A 15634-nucleotide genomic window follows, 5' to 3' on the forward strand; every position below is an offset into this window, starting at 1 on the left:
CTTATCACTTTTTTACCATCGCTCAGAAGCTTATGCAATGTGTCATCTCCTGACAAAACCAAGCTGCCGTTTGTGCGACCCCGCGTGTGATGTCTCCCCTCACTGTGTTGACGCGCCACCGGCCGTGTCGAGACCGGCCGGGACGCGCGGTCGGCCGATCGTCTGACGCCACACCCTCGGTGGGCTGTGCTGCAGATTATGTTTACCGAGGAGGACGTCAAGTTCTACCTGGCGGAGCTGGCGCTGGCGCTCGACCACCTGCACTCACTGGGCGTCATGTACCGCGACCTCAAACCGGAAAAGTGAGCAGAGCTTCTCACCAGTCATTGGCCGTCGCTTCTCATGGGTCGGGTCACTTTTCGCCACCTCTCACCGGTCAGGTCAATTTCCTTTCCACTGATTCTCACCGGTCACTGGCCGCTTCTCACCGCTCAGTGACCGTCGCTTCTCACCGCTCACTGCCCGTTGCCTTACTATTCACTGGCCGCCTTCCACTACTCACTATCCACCGTCATTGTTCACATGCCAGATGTCTTGTCTTGCATCCTCCGTCTCCCACCATCCACTATACTATCCGACTATCCACCGTGCATCGTCCATTGCGCGACCCACGCCGCCCGATCTGTACTGTTCAGTGTTCACCTCCTGATTATACCGCCATCTGCCATGGACTCCATTTCCTACCTGATGAACCGGATCCCCAGTGGAGCCATGCAGTTTAAATGCCCATTCTCTGAGCCCAAGTGGATAGTTCCCTGTTCTATTATTCGGCACATTGAGTACGCCTTGTCTATGCACGATTCCTACCTGGCACCGACCTTATGCACATTGCACAATGCATGCTCCAACTGAGGTACGGGGACATTGACATAGCCTTGTTATTTTTTTTTTTGTGGTGCTCTCATTTCTGTTACAGTTGTCATGCATATAAATGATAATAATTCCACTGTTATTACCTTGATTTTTCAAGCATGATAAAAGTGAAAAGAACCTATTGAAATTGATTTAATTTCTTTTTGAAGACACTATCTAACCCTCTCTTTGATGTGTGCTTTTCAATTCCTAGGTCAGTTAGTAAGGCTCCTGGCGTTTCATGGAGGGGGCTGTGTTGGTTTTATCGTTCGACTCTGGCAGTTTGAGTGCTGCCCTTTCTCCGCTGTTCCCCATTCCTCTGCCGTCGTGTGTGATGACCGATGCACTGTGTCCTGAGGGTGTCTTTGTGAGGACTGTCCACGGCCTTGACGATTCGATTTAGTAATCAAATCCCTCGACTACTGCCTACCTCGCCTCTAAGGCGGCTGTACGGCCGAGTAGACGTCCTTGCCTCAAAGGGGATTTCCGCTCAGCCTCGCCTCAAAGGTGGCCCCCTTGCTTTAAAGGCTCCAGCTGGTCTCACCGCAAAGGGGGCTCTCACGCGGAGGTAATACCCGCGCTGACGCGTTCACGGCGCGGGGTACCGAGGTGCACTCTGGCGAACTGGCGCCGGCCCGATCACTGAAGATGGCGGTAGCGGTAGATCCACTTAGTCCGACACTGTTGAAAATCACAAACAGGAGCAGTGAAGCAGCACCCCATATCACTTATTTCTTCCCTTGGCTCGTCATAGCATCATCGATATGTATGGCTAAGCGCACCAAGACAACGAACGAAAATACACTGAATCTTTATCGTCCATGAAAGGACATAACATCTGCAGTCACGTCAGGGTGTGGCGCAGTTTCAGTTTCTCAGCGCTGAAAGTACGCCAAGTTGGGTGGGTTTCTCACAATAGTGCAGTTTCGAACTGCGGCGGGACCCGACTCGATAGCTGAATGTCACCAACCCCTGCCGCCCGCTCCCCCAGCGACCGGTGTTGCTACCCCGACGGAGATCGGGTCAAAGCGTCACAGACGTCAACGCGTGTGCGATGACGTCACTCGAGTCGCCGCGCGAGCTCTGACGTCGCAGGCGCGTTGCACTCATTAATAGGCGGTGTGCATGTGCAATGAGTCCCGGCTGTGATCGGTAAATGAGCTGTCTGCTGCTCCCTCGGGAACATAGACCGCGACTTGCAGCGCATAAGTCATTGACTGGTTGTTTTTCATTGGTGATGGATTAGCTTCATATCCGGAACCTTTGGGTGAGCACAGTGCACATGTTGCTCTTAAAATGAATCCATTGACAGTAGTGCTTCCGTCCCAATTATTAACTAAACGAAACTGTTTCTTGACTACCACGCTCTAATAACCAGAACTGAATGCATTGTCGGGTCGCGTCAGTGTTTGCGTATCTAGGTGAAAGGTCAGCACGTCTGGATAGTTGTCATAAAAAGTCGCCAGCTCCTAAATAGTGTTTTCATTGCAATATATGACCGATAGTTGCAATAACAGTGTCTCTCTCCCATTCATTTTTTATCCATCGCAAAACTCCAGCATTAAAGTGTACTGCGTGGTTGCAGTTTTGGATGCTAGGGTCTAATAGGCAGAATATCCCTGCCGACTTCTGCCCTCGGTGGTCTTGTGCTCTAGATGGCGCACCCGGCGCTCGCTGTAAGCAAGACGGTGCTGTATATTTCGGCATGCAACGGGTGGCCGTTTGTCAACCATATGTGTAGTGTGAACGTAATCGACATGTATTTAACCTGCGCTAGTACTGACAATCATTTGGCCCGCGGCCACGACCGACGCTCAGTGTTTTGGCTGTTATTATATCCTCTTCAAGAACAGTATCTGTAAGAACATTTGAGCCGAATGTCTAATCAAAAGGAAGCGAACCCCCATTTATCTAAAAAAAAAGAACTGTCGACCCTGTTGGTCCTTGTGGCGAAATAATGAAGTGTCTCCTTGATTTCTTGCAGAGCCCGTATGTTGCAGGGAAGCGCAAGGACTGCAACCTGCAACCTCTCTCGTCTGTCCGGTACTTTCCTGACATCTTCCTTCTCTACACAGATCCTTCTTTAATTCAGCATCAGGTAATATGGTATTCTCATGACCCCTTGTTAATTAGCTTGAAACATTTTTGACAGGTAGCGACGCTTCATACATACCATACAGTAACATGTTCCTATATTTCCCGCTTGTTGCGCCAGTAATCTAACGGGTGTGTTTTGGTGTCCTGTGCTCCGGTGGAGCTCGTGTCTTTCGGGCGAGGTGCTGTGGTGATCACAGTGTACCGGCCTAGGGACGGGACCGGCTGTATGGCGGCGCCTCCTCGACCCAGAGACCCCACAGAGGGCGCTGCTCTATAACGTGAGAGCGACGTAATCATCCTGTCGCGGCCAGGACTATCATCAGGACGATAGAGTAATTGTGTGTGGTTTTATGTTTATCCTTCCATTTATTTACGTAAAGCAGCCTGCAGTTTTTGACATCTTGAGGAGTACGCAATTTTCTGGTAGCGTATACCGTTTACACCGTATGCTCTTGTGAACATTTGAGCGTGTGACCCGCTGTGGTGCCACCTATTGTGTGATGCCGAATCATCACTGTGATAGCAGTTTGTGGATACATGATATAACAGATGACCTGCACAGTTCGGGAACATAACCGGTCGGTGACCTCTGCAGCTCTGTGCTGGGAGAGGCTAGCCGGCACTGTGCGCACTGCCCAGTGTCGGCGGCAGCCGGCGGTCACATGTCACGGGTCGTAGTGTCTGTGGCAGCGAGTCGTATCCCTCTGTTAACCCTCGCCTCGCCGCCTCGTGTTTTTTACAGCATCCTGCTGGGCGCCGACGGTCACATCTCGCTCACCGACTTCGGTCTCAGCAAGGAAGCACTGGACGATAAGAAGGCGTTCAGCTTCTGCGGCACCGTCGAGTACATGGCACCAGAGGTGGTCAGCCGCCGCGGACACACCTTCGCCGCCGACTGGTGGAGTTTCGGCGTACTTATGGTGAGTGCGCCCGCCGCTAGGTGGCAGACCGGTGCGGCTGACGAGCCGGCAGCGGTGGCATCGAGGAGTTTCCTGTGTATGGGGAAAGGGGAGCTTGTTAGACCGTTTTTGAGGGTCTTAACCCTCGCACGTGTGCGGCGTTTGCCAGCTTCTAATGTGTAGGGGGGGGGGGGGGGGTCGGTTGGACCCCCCCTTGTCGTTTGGCCCCTGATTGAGCTAGAGCTTCGCGGAAAAAACGAGCGTGTTGCCCGTGACGAGAGGCCCCGTTCCGTGCTTCTATCCTCAGGATACTGAAATCCTTCTCCTCCACGCCGCAACCCCCCTCCGGGCTGGACAGGCAACTTTATCTCATGCGGGCTGCTCCCTTGGAGCGGCACCGCTGCTCCCGAGGGAGCGCACCCCGTAGCCGGGTGCAGTGAGTGCCTTGGGGCTGGGTGGCCTGTCCTCTGGACGGGCTCAGCCCCGACGACTCACTAGGGTGCCTGCCCAGACCAATTTCTCCCCCTATATCCTATCATCCTCCCGACTCTGAAATGGTCTCATTGGACCGAAAGGGCCTAACCAAAAAAAAAAAAAAAACGTGACGAGAGGAAGCCGATGATACCCAATTTTAAGGTCCTAGGTCATTGATTGACCTTCCAGGTCAGGTCAATGACCCAAAGGTCGGGAAAATCGAGACCTGTTAGAAAGTCGTTAAGTGTGGCTTCTAAGGGGTTTTTCGGTGTGCTGATCACGAATATCGCGTTAGTTTTGATCACAGATGATGTCTTTAAGCATTTAGACCAGGTCGGGTCAGGTCAGGTCAGGTCAACCAGTAGGGGTCATGACGGGTATTCGTAGTACGTGTCAACCGCCTCTGGCAGCTTTGTTACATGTTACGAAGGCACCAAAACTACTCCGTAAATGTTCAAATGGTTGCTAAATTCGAATTCAGCTAAAAAAACTAGCCTAGAAACATGTAAAGCTCGAAAAAGTAAGCCGATGTCACCAAAGGTCAACGACCTGACCTGACCTTCAGGTGACCTTGACATCCACCCAAATGCATGGGAGCAACATCAAATCACATGTTTGAACGTTTGAAACCACGAGAAGCTTGCAAACGCGCGTCTAATGTGAGCCGACATACGCCGAATCGCGATTCCGGCCAAACATGGGTTCGAGAAATTGGTCACAAGTCAAAGGTCACTTGAGTCAGGCTCATGAAATTTTCAGAGTAGGTGTAAAATTAATCAACTCGAGGGTACTGAAAGTTTCGTTGCGATCGGCCGCTTTTTACGCGAGTTATTCGCGAAAAACCATGGGGGGGGGGGTCCATCCGACCCGCCCTACATATGCGAGGGTTAACTTTGGAAAGGTGGTTTACCTTATGCTTGTTTAATAATGCCTATTCTATTTTAATGACTTTATTTTCGCGTCAGTATAGGCCAATGCAAAGAAACCAGCCTCCAGATATCCTAACTTCACACTTGGCGGGGTCGAGCTGAGTCAGGAGTTGCCGTAAGTTTGTTTACTGGCCAAGCAGTTACTATAAAATATTTTTTAATGAGCTGTCGAAAACGCTGCTGGCTCGCTCTTCATTCTGTCCATTCTGCTCTCTAAAAAAATTTCTCTCTCCTCTGACCAATGCGAATAAACATAAAACAAACATTAAGATCTATGCCCTGATGCTTTCTGACTGACCTGTTCCTACAAAAATGGTCGCGGGAGATCTAGCATAAGATATCTTCATAACTTGAAATATATTTCGGTATATCGAAATACCTTTCTTTTCGCATTTCTTACGTTATGCTCAAGCTCACGTCATGGCCACGGCTCTGTCGTCGGTAACAGATGTAGTATGTTTTTTTTTCGGGCTGTGACCCAATTTTCCAACGCATCCACTTGCTCCAATTTTCCTGGAGCGGAATTTGATTTTGAAATCCATGCTGTGGCGTGGTGGATTTTCCTGGATTTTTCAGTTAATTACATTGTGTGTAAGCTTGATCTAAAGTAGATAATCAATGTTTACTTTTCACGATTTCCATTGCAATTGCATCAATATTGTCACGATCCTGGCAAATATGATCAGCTTTGTTTGATAATGGGATTTTCCGTGTTTGCCCGGTTGGACTGTGGGGTGATCCCATCTGCAATGATTATTTTACGCCCAATTGGTTAATGATATGGTATTGTGTAGGACGTCCAAAGTTTGAGTTTTTTTTTTCGTGCCCGAAGGTACCGATATCTACAACCTGCATGTGAGCCAGTAATGCGCCTCACATTCTGCATTCTAGGGATCGAAGCTTTCCCAATGCACAAGCCATTTGGTTAAGTGTAGACGTTTTTGTAAAAGTTGCTCGATCGCTTGACCTTTTGCGAAAGTCGGCTAAGCACCTACCCTTCCGACGACAATAAAACCGTATTGCGCTCTAGCTTCCATCTGGAACGCATTAGCTCGCGTAATTCTGTAGTTATTGCAGTTATCTATGGTTAAATCAATGCGGCCCGGTGACACAGCACGCACATAGTTGGCCGGTCGATAGCGGTTTTGACACTGGGGCGTGAGGGAGACGGGCCGGCCGGTGGGGGGAGGGCGCGATCGCCGCTCGCAACGCCAGTATTGACCAGCACCGAGCGGCCGCCAGAGCCGGGCAGGGGCCGGACGGACCGGGAGCCTATCAAACAGGTCACTTGTTGCGGCTGACCGGCGGCCACCTTTGCGATCGGCGCTACGGAATGAATGGGGTCACGGAAGCGCTTCGGGTGGGCGTAAATCACGCCGGTGTGCGACTGACCCAACGGCCGGCGCGGGGGATGATGGGTGTAACGCTCCGCGCTGACGCCGAATGGCCTACCGTCGGCTCTGGCGCCGGTCGTTTGTGTGGGTATACCGACTACAGGTGTCTCCTAGAGGGCACTGGTGTGTAGCCTCATCGGGGCTAGTGGTTATAATGTTTTTGAAGGACCACCATGGGTTGGCCTGTCGGCATTTGCTTCACATTCATAGTCCAAATCTTACTCAATCTTGGCCTTCCTAGTTCGCCTTTAACTAACGGAGTCGGCGAAGTGTTCAGTTTGGTTTAATTCAGCTATGATGATCACCGTTTCTGTTGGGTATTGTGAGCTGCCCATGGTGGTGCGTGATTCTCACTACCATGCACCACCGTGACTGCTGGCTGGCGTGTCACGGCCCCGCCATCCCCCTGGGACGCCCAAGGGGCACCCGTAACGCCTAGATGACCATAGCGAGCGATGGCCTCACTTGACAATTTCTTATGGTCTTTTCAACTGTTGTGGACCACGATCACGTCTTCCAATACGCACTCGCTCCGAGTCAGCCCAGTTCTGGAGATCTTGGGGTGGTCGACACATAGCTTCGTCCCATCAGTGGTCTAGGTGGTCTAGTTCTACAGATGGCTTCAGAAGCTCTTGATGCTCTCTGATTCAGTGGCTCTCAGAGCGGTGGATGGTATTCCGTTTTGCCCATCTCGGAGCTCTGGGCGGCCTATGAGCTTACCTTTCTCTAGGATTCAGCTGTTGTTCCAGAGCTTTCGATGTCTGGGACTTTGGCGGTCTCTTGTTGGCTTGATCGAGATCACCCGGCCTGAAGGGGCTTTGTAATGATTGCGTCACCTGACCTACCGTCGTGACGTGGCAGGCTCTGTGAAAGCACCCCTCACGGCCGTCCCGAGCCCGGTGGTTTCGGTGGGTACGAGATAGTGGCGTGACCAGTGGTGCCCCCATTGTCCCGCATTGCTTCACATTCATTGTCCTCGTCTCGTTATCCCGTCCTCTGCTGCACCATACGCTGGTAGCTGTGCTAGTGATTAAAAGTTAACCAAGGTGACACTTGGAACCAGCTAGGCTCAGTCGAATCCTGGGCGTCGTTTAACCCGCGAGTTGCTGGGGGGGGGGCGTTAAACGCCCCCACTTTTTTCGCCGGGTCATAGCATAAAAACGGCGCGCCGCAGGCGCGCCAAATTTTAGGTACCTCTAGAGAATTGATTGAAGTTTATTGTGACAAAGTTTCAAAAAAATCGGTCGGAGAATTTTTGAGATATCGAGGTTTTAGTGACGTCATGATTTCTGAGTTTTCGACCAAAAACGGTATATGTTCAAAAAATCATATAAAATCACAGAATAGACATACAGACATGCCGTAAACGTCATTAGACTGCCAATACCATGAAGAATCAAATGACTATCTTCGATTTTTTATATTCGTTCCGCATTTTCCAAAATCTTGAACTGAATCTTGGCAATTTCTCGTGACTACTTCACGACCAGGATATATGCATTTCTTAAATTGAACTTTTTGAACCAAACACGTACACCTATGATAAAATGAATGTCACCATCGTGTTCTAAGCCCAAAATTACCCATAAAACATGTGTCACAGGCTGCGAATATCAGTTTTGATTTTCGGGGATACCTATGTGCCTACCCGGTTGACCTGACCTTGACCCTGACCTATCCTTGACTGACCCCTACATGGAGCTAACACTCTTGTAGGCCTTATATGAAGGATTGTGCACCGTTTTGACAGAGTTTATGACGAGAGGCGCCCATTGCGAAGTCCTGAAGTCCATGCTACTGAAAGCCCGATTTCAGGTGTTTGACCTGACCTTGACCCGACCTGTGACCTCAAAATTCAACTTTAAAGTACTCATCTGAAGGGTCTCGTCGCGTTCTTTCGTTTGCCGCCTCGTGCGTTTCGCTGCGCCTATTGGTTCTCGAGTTATCGGCTGGGGGCGTTTAACGCCCCCCGCCAGCAAACGGTGGGTGGCGAAATACCCCAGCAACTGCCGGGTTAATAAAAATACGAGGCCCGGGGCCGGTTTGGAAAGGCGGCGTGCGCCTCGCCGGTCTGACGGAGCTCTGAGGAGCCGCTCTCCTCTCTGATTGCCCTCATGATGAAGGAGCATTAGCGACTGCATCTGTCCGTCCGACCGCCTCGGCCCGCGATAGATCATAATTGCTCGCTGACTTGAACAGATGACTGCGCCCCGGCACACCTGTTGGGATGACTGTCGGACGAGCAAATTTGGTAAGAAATTGAACGCGCTGACATCCTCCCACAGTACCTACTTGGTCGGACTGCCGCACTGTCCGGGTCAAAGCGGACTCTGATGACGTGTCTCATCGCTGGATAGATTGGCTCGCTCGCGAAACGTCGTGGCGGCTTTTAGAACAACACGAACGGACTGCATGCAGTGTTGTTTCATCTATTTTAAAAGTGTTGTACTTCGTATTTAGGTTGTTTTCGTTGTTGATTGTTCACGGTTTATGCTAAGTAATACACTCGATTGTTTGTTATTCTGTTGGTGGGATTGTTACGAAATCTTCGCCGACCTCGCAGCGTCGCTAAGGTGGTGGCGTACTTTGAACGAAATTATAAGTCGGTTAAACTACATACGTGTATGTGGCGGGGCCAGAAAGGATTTTCGATACAATATTTGATAAAGAGGCAGCGTTAGAATATGCTGATATGAAATGACATTAGGCCTATTTTGATTTTTTTTTTACTTTTTGCCTTTACACTATTTATTTACAAGTCAAAACGGAATGTAGGCTATATCGCCATGTCTGACATGTGTTATCGGTTCACACTTCACACACATTATCCTAGACCTTACTGCCACCATTATTCGCCCTGGGGGCAGTTGAAACATTAGGTGTTGGAAAGATACTTAGACCCATATCAATCGGCGAAGAGCGCCCAGATAGTTTAATTCTTTCCCGGCCAAATTAGCGAAATTCCCTCCGTAGCACGTCGGCTGGCGGGCGGAGTCGTTGAGTTACGCGGCGCCGTCCCCCCGCAAGAAGCGCTCGTCACCTCTGCAATCTATAAATAGGCGATCCGGCGGCGCAGCGCGTCAAAAACAGCGGCCGCGGCCGTCACGCGTCGGGTCTCTAACGAAGCACCGCGCCGCGATCGTCGCCGGCGCGCCTTGTTAGCAGCGGCTGGATCAGAGCACCGATCGGTGCAAGAAGCGGCGCAGTTCGGCACAGCGCGACGCGCGCCGGCCAGTTAGGCTCGGCCGACAGTCGAGTCGACAGATGATGGGGTCTTCAGACAAACAGGCCATAGGTCACCGGCGCAAGGCATGGCTGAAACGATGCCTAGCATTTCTACATGCTTGACGTATGGACCATGACATTTACAGGATCTTCAAGTCCGTAAATGCCATTTTCAGGCTGAACTGGTATTGGACAATGTAACGCCCATCAATTCTGGGATGATGAAGTAAAAAATAGTCTTGACATACAAGCCACTCACTGCTAAACTAATCAGCGTGAACTTTCCGACAAGCGTGGGCGGCGTTTGCTGATGAGACTGATCTACCAGTTTTCCCCACGCCACTCGGCGAGGGCAATGTCCGTGTGTAACTGCAGGACTGGGAGTCGGGGCCCGCCGCGGAGCACAGCTGCGGCGGCGGTAGGTATTGCCGCTGCGCCATGGAGCGCTGTGCCGGAGCGGCCGGGTCAGCCCGGACCGCCCCCTCCTCCCCGGGGAGAGAGGGCATCCCGTCCATCTGGCAGGCCGGGTCATCGCACAGACCGAGGCGGACTCGCTGATGAAATGGCCACCCACGCCGGCCCGGCGGCGGCGTCCCCGAGCTGGTAACGGTCGGACTGCAGGGGGCCGGGTCCGCCGGCAGTGGGTCGACACCAGCCGCCGGCCAGCCGGTCTGTGACTTTACCTGGTGATGGAGCCCGCCAGAGCGGACAGACAGCTCTCATATGCCGTGAAAACATAATGAAGATGCATGTTATGATTTGAATGCATTTCGATTTCAGAATCACGGATGACATGTGTGAAGCCGACGTCATAAAATTTGACAGTAACGCATGTGATAAAGTGAGAGGCTAACATTGAAAGATAAATGAAGCTACTACACGTCAAGATGGTTGTGCGTGTTAACTTTTTACGTGACTGATAAGTTGTTTGCGAGATTATGAGATACAAATCGACCTTTTCATGTTTACATATAGATTTATTGAAAGGAAAGGTAGGTAATCATAGCATGGTCAATAAACCTTCAAACTTATGTGAACTTTGTAGCACACGTGTGTAAATTTGTACAATGTCCATACAGTTGGGCGAAAAAACTTTTCAATAAGCGAACATTCACTACTTGATCCCGGTTCAAACCTCAGCGACATTTGGACGCAACTCCAGTTAACGGCATTACGTTACCCGCTTGTCGAATTTAACTCCCTAAGATCCGGTAAGAAAGGCACCCGGCTGAACAGCGAACGAAGGCACTGCACGACTTGGGATGAGATTACAGCCACGGCACGAGATTACTTACTGGTGGATCATAATCGGATGTGATTCTCGCGCGATGCGCTGCTGACTATCGCTGGCTGCAGTGCTGCTGACCCTCTCTGGCAGCAGCGGCCGCCTGATCGTCCGTCACTGACTGCAGTTACCTGGGGTAGGCTGCAGCCGCCCCCTCCACACCTCCTCGCCTGTCGGCACGAGCCGGGCGCCTCCGCCCCTTCAACACTACATACCTCCTCCTCCTGCCGCCCCTCCTCACCTCCTCGCCTGTCGCCACGGGCCGGGCCCTGCCGCCCCTCCTCACCTCCTCGCCTGTCAGCACGTGCCGGGGCCTGCCGGAAGCGTCAGCGGCCGGCCGCGGCACCGCGTGGGTGGTGTCTGTATAGGTTAACGGCCGGCCAGTTGTTGATGAGCCTCGTATAACCATTCAGCCGGGAGGCACTAAACCGAAATGCACACTGCGGTAAAATTATGTGTATATTGCCTGAAAAGGTCAGCGGCCTGGTCTCGAGGGGTATGGGCCAATCACCGGGTGTGGTAATTATTCATCACCCGGAGATGAGCCGGGAACGCTTATTACTGCTGCATTGCCCGAGTATTCACATTGGTCTTCGTATCTGCTGATGGTCCAAGGTAACAATCTGAGAAGTGTTTCATTGCGTGCCAATAAACGCTACTTATGCATGCATGGCTACTTATGTCTTGCCCCAACAATATCAGCACCGGCCATTTGTATTATTTCTACCCATTTCTTCTCCAACAAGAATGCGCGACGTTAGCACGAAACACGCTATCCATTATCCCCGGCGCACCTGGCAAGAAATCTGACCGTCTCTCTGTGGTCTGTGGCCTTGTGGTCTACCACCCCCCCCCCCCCGTATGTATCTGTTCCTCTTGGCACGCTACTAACCGCCACCTGTCCCTGCCTGTTTCAGTATGAGATGCTCACGGGCAGCCTGCCGTTCCAAGGCAGCAATCGGCACGAGACGATGACACAGATCATGAAGGCCAAGCTGGGCATGCCGCAGTTCCTGTCGCCCGAGGCGCAGAGCCTGCTGCGTGTCCTCTTCAAACGAAACCCGGCCAACCGGCTGGGCTCAGGTGAGAGTCTCGCCACCAGCGTGGCCAGATTTGTCGGCTCTAGCACCGGTACTGATCGGAACCTGCCGGCTCGGAAGGGAATGAAATAGGGGTACGGCTCTCGCGAGATTAAGCGGTAGGTTTTGCACTTTTACATTTCCGGTTATAGCTCAGAAACTAATCGATCTACGATGAAGCCATTTTACACGATCATGCCCGGCTTGTTACCCAACAAGTCGATCGTATCTTCAACACTTAAAAGCTTAAGACGACGAAGATATAGCCTGAAGTACACTAAATTTTCTAGGTGCAAAAGCTACCGCTAAAACCCGCGAGACCTGTACATGAACGATTTATATGCATCATGCTTGACTTACATAGACAATCAGGGATGTCCCCAGTTCCCTGTCCTTAGGACGATTTCAATTTCGATGCCGATTAGTCGCCTGGTTGTGATAGACTTTCGACCTACTACTCATGGCACAAAGTAGAAGCTGAAGGTTTTTGCAATCACAGATAGCTACCTGACGTCTCATATTTACGGATTGCGCACAGCGCACGAAACTGATATCTGAACAGCTGTTGCATCAATGTCGCACACTCGTCATGGCGTTTTCTCATTATCTCTGCATGTGTTATGTCATCACACAATTACCACCCGCCCGCTATATATTTTTGCCACCGCCGCTTGCCACTCGCCATCCGCCGCCTCTGGTCGCCATATCTGGCTCCTGGTCGCCATCCGCCGGCCTCAGGTCGCCATATCTGGCCGCCGGTCGCCATCCGCCGACCTCCGGTCGTGTGTGGGCGTCCCGGCGCGGCGGCAGCGACCGGCGGCGGGCGGGCGGAGGTCGTTTGTGTGGCGGTCACGTCCGGGGCCGGGTCGTGCCGCCGCCAGCCAGAGAACCTGTTACCAGCAGCGGAAGGCCCCCGTCCCGGCCGGCGGGCGGCGGCGGGGGGCGGCGGGGAGCGCCGTGTTGCGCAGGATGTGCCCGGTGACGCCGCGGCCCGGCGTCGGCCGTGCCGTCGGAATCGGCCGCGATGAAGGTCACTGAGGGTCGCGACCGGCCGGCCGAGCTGCGTGCCGGCTGAGCTGACCAGTGATCCGGGCGACTTATGCCCAACGAGCGGAGCGAGAGGGATGTCCGGGTCGGGCTCTGTCGTCATCCCCCACTCCGTAGTTCAGAGTTAGCGCAGTGTCCCCGACACCAGTGTCCTATGCCCTTCTGAGGTTTCGTCCAGTTCTGGACTCTTCTCGTCCCATCCTGTCCCTTCTCCCATTCCATATTTTGATCTTTTCCCTGTTACGCCTTCCGTCCCGTCATGTCCCGTTTCATCCACTGTTCCCCCCTCACCTTGCTCCAGCTGCTCCTCAGTCTTCTTCAAGCATTAGATAAAGTTACAGAAAAACAGATCCTGAACGATTGTGCACACTCCCCACTCTCACCGCCAGGTCCGGAGGGTGTTCGAGAGATTCAGAGGCACGAGTTTTTCGCCTCGATCGACTGGGGAGCCCTGTACCGAAAGGAGATGCAGCCGCCGTTTAAACCCGCCGTCACCCGCCAGGAGGACACGTTCTACTTCGACTCCGAGTACACATCACGCACGCCACGAGGTACGAGCTGTGAGGGTGGTACAGCGGAGGTACGGGGTAGGGTACAGCGCGGTGCAAGGTACAGGGAGTGTTGCGGGGAGGGGTTTTACTGCCTTTTAGGTGTTCTCATTTCGACAGAATCTAGAAGAGCTCGGTGACTATCTGAACAGTTGCTCGAAAAGCGTAACGTAGAGACACGCAATGCCTTTCACCAAATATTGAATCCATCGTTGGCTTTATCTGCCCAGTTGAAGAACCGTTTTGTCGTCGCTGTTGTTGTTGTGTTTGTTTGTTTGTTTGTTTGTTTGTTTGTTTGTTTGTTTGTTTGTTTGTTTGTTTGCTTGCTTGCTTGCTTGCTTGTTTGTTTGTTTTTTTGAACGGCGGTTTGACGGTGTCGACTTAACTCGTGAGCGGCACGTACCAGGGAGAGGCCCGCCTCTGCCGATTGACCACAGATTCGCCGCTGATCACTGCAGGAATCTCCGGCACTGAGATCAATGACGACAGACCCCGATAACATATCCTTCGGGCTATTTTCGGGTTTGTCAAAATAGTACCTCAAAATTGAGCAACTATCACATGTGAAGCGAGGCCTGTACGCTAGGTACAGAGGAATTCGACAACGTGAGCTATGAATGCTAAACGCTGTTGGAAGGTGGATACCTCATGCTGCATGTTATGCATGTGTGCTGAGTATTGAGTAAGTAATTATCGAGCAGTCAGCACTGCAGGCCGGAGACAGGGGCTGTCTGAAACCATAGGTAAGCATAACTTGACTAGGTATCTGTCTTTTTTATAAAGTCTTTTACTTTCTAGTCTTGATATCTAGAAAGTTTCTTCTTTTGAAACACTTGTTTTACTAGCGCGACGTTATGGGCGCAAAATGACCTTTGCAGTCGACGCGCCCTAAAGCCCCAATAAACAAACAACAAACCAGATGTTTGGTGGAAAGTTTCCCGGTCGGCAACCCACGCACAATGTACGACGAGCTTGATGTTGATAAGACTGTCTGCCAAGTTGTGCTCGGTCAACTAGACCTTAGCTAATTGGCGTGGAAGTTTCGACGCTGTTCAGTATTCAAGTTGATGGGGCTGCCCTTGTTATCAGAGCAAAAGGTGTGCGCACCTTAATCGGGTGATTTTGATTTTATGATCTGGTGATTTTGTCACCGAGCCGGTTATCCACTGATCCTTCCCCAGCCCCGCGGTCTCGTCTGGTGTACAGTTGAGTGTCCTTTCAGGACTGACCCTGCCGACTCCCCACAGACTGGCCTGGAGTACAGGCTAGTGTCCTCCGTTCGACACTGACCCTGCCGACTCCCCACAGACTGGCCTGGAGTACAGGCTAGTCTCCTCCGTTCGACACTGACCCTGCCGACTCCCCACAGACTCGCCCGGTGTCCCGGCCAGCGCCAACGCGCACGAACTGTTCAGAGGCTTCAGTTTCGTGGCGCCCAACATTAACGAAGAGCTGGGTATGGCCACGAACAACAATAACGGCGCTCCACGCGTGCCTCCCCTCTCGGGCCAGCCGGCACCCACCAACCCCATCAACAAGGTGGGTGGTGTGGGCGGCGGACGACGCGCGGCGCACGCTCCTTTGTTTCTTTTGTTTTTGTGTCAGCTCGTCCGAGAACGTCTTATTTCTTTTTCGCTTGGCTGAACAGTGAACACTGTCCCTGCGTTTTATCCACTTGAAGAGAGAAATGCTGCTCTCGACACATCTTTCTCTCTCCCTCTTTCCCACTCTTCTCGCTGAATTGTTGCCTGTTTACTCTATCCCAATTTGTTTCGCACTCCTTATGCTGCAGCTTCGCACTCTCT

At 52.0% G+C, this 15634-nt stretch overlaps 1 protein-coding gene across 1 annotated transcript in view; it reads left to right on the forward strand.

Moving 5' to 3' along the window:
• LOC122388079 (ribosomal protein S6 kinase 2 beta-like) overlaps window positions 1-15634 on the forward strand; it is a 137606-nt gene that overhangs the window by 34545 nt on the left and 87427 nt on the right. Inside the window, exons 7-11 of the mRNA XM_043378861.1 lie at window positions 196-302; window positions 3692-3869; window positions 12073-12238; window positions 13671-13832; window positions 15199-15368. Of these exons, the coding sequence (XP_043234796.1) occupies window positions 196-302; window positions 3692-3869; window positions 12073-12238; window positions 13671-13832; window positions 15199-15368 (783 nt within the window). The remainder of the gene's footprint in view (window positions 1-195; window positions 303-3691; window positions 3870-12072; window positions 12239-13670; window positions 13833-15198; window positions 15369-15634) is intronic.

The sequence above is a fragment of the Amphibalanus amphitrite genome, unplaced genomic scaffold (assembly GCF_019059575.1).
Source record: "Amphibalanus amphitrite isolate SeventyFive unplaced genomic scaffold, NRLGWU_Aamphi_draft 000307F_arrow, whole genome shotgun sequence".
Classification (NCBI taxonomy): domain Eukaryota; kingdom Metazoa; phylum Arthropoda; class Thecostraca; order Balanomorpha; family Balanidae; genus Amphibalanus; species Amphibalanus amphitrite.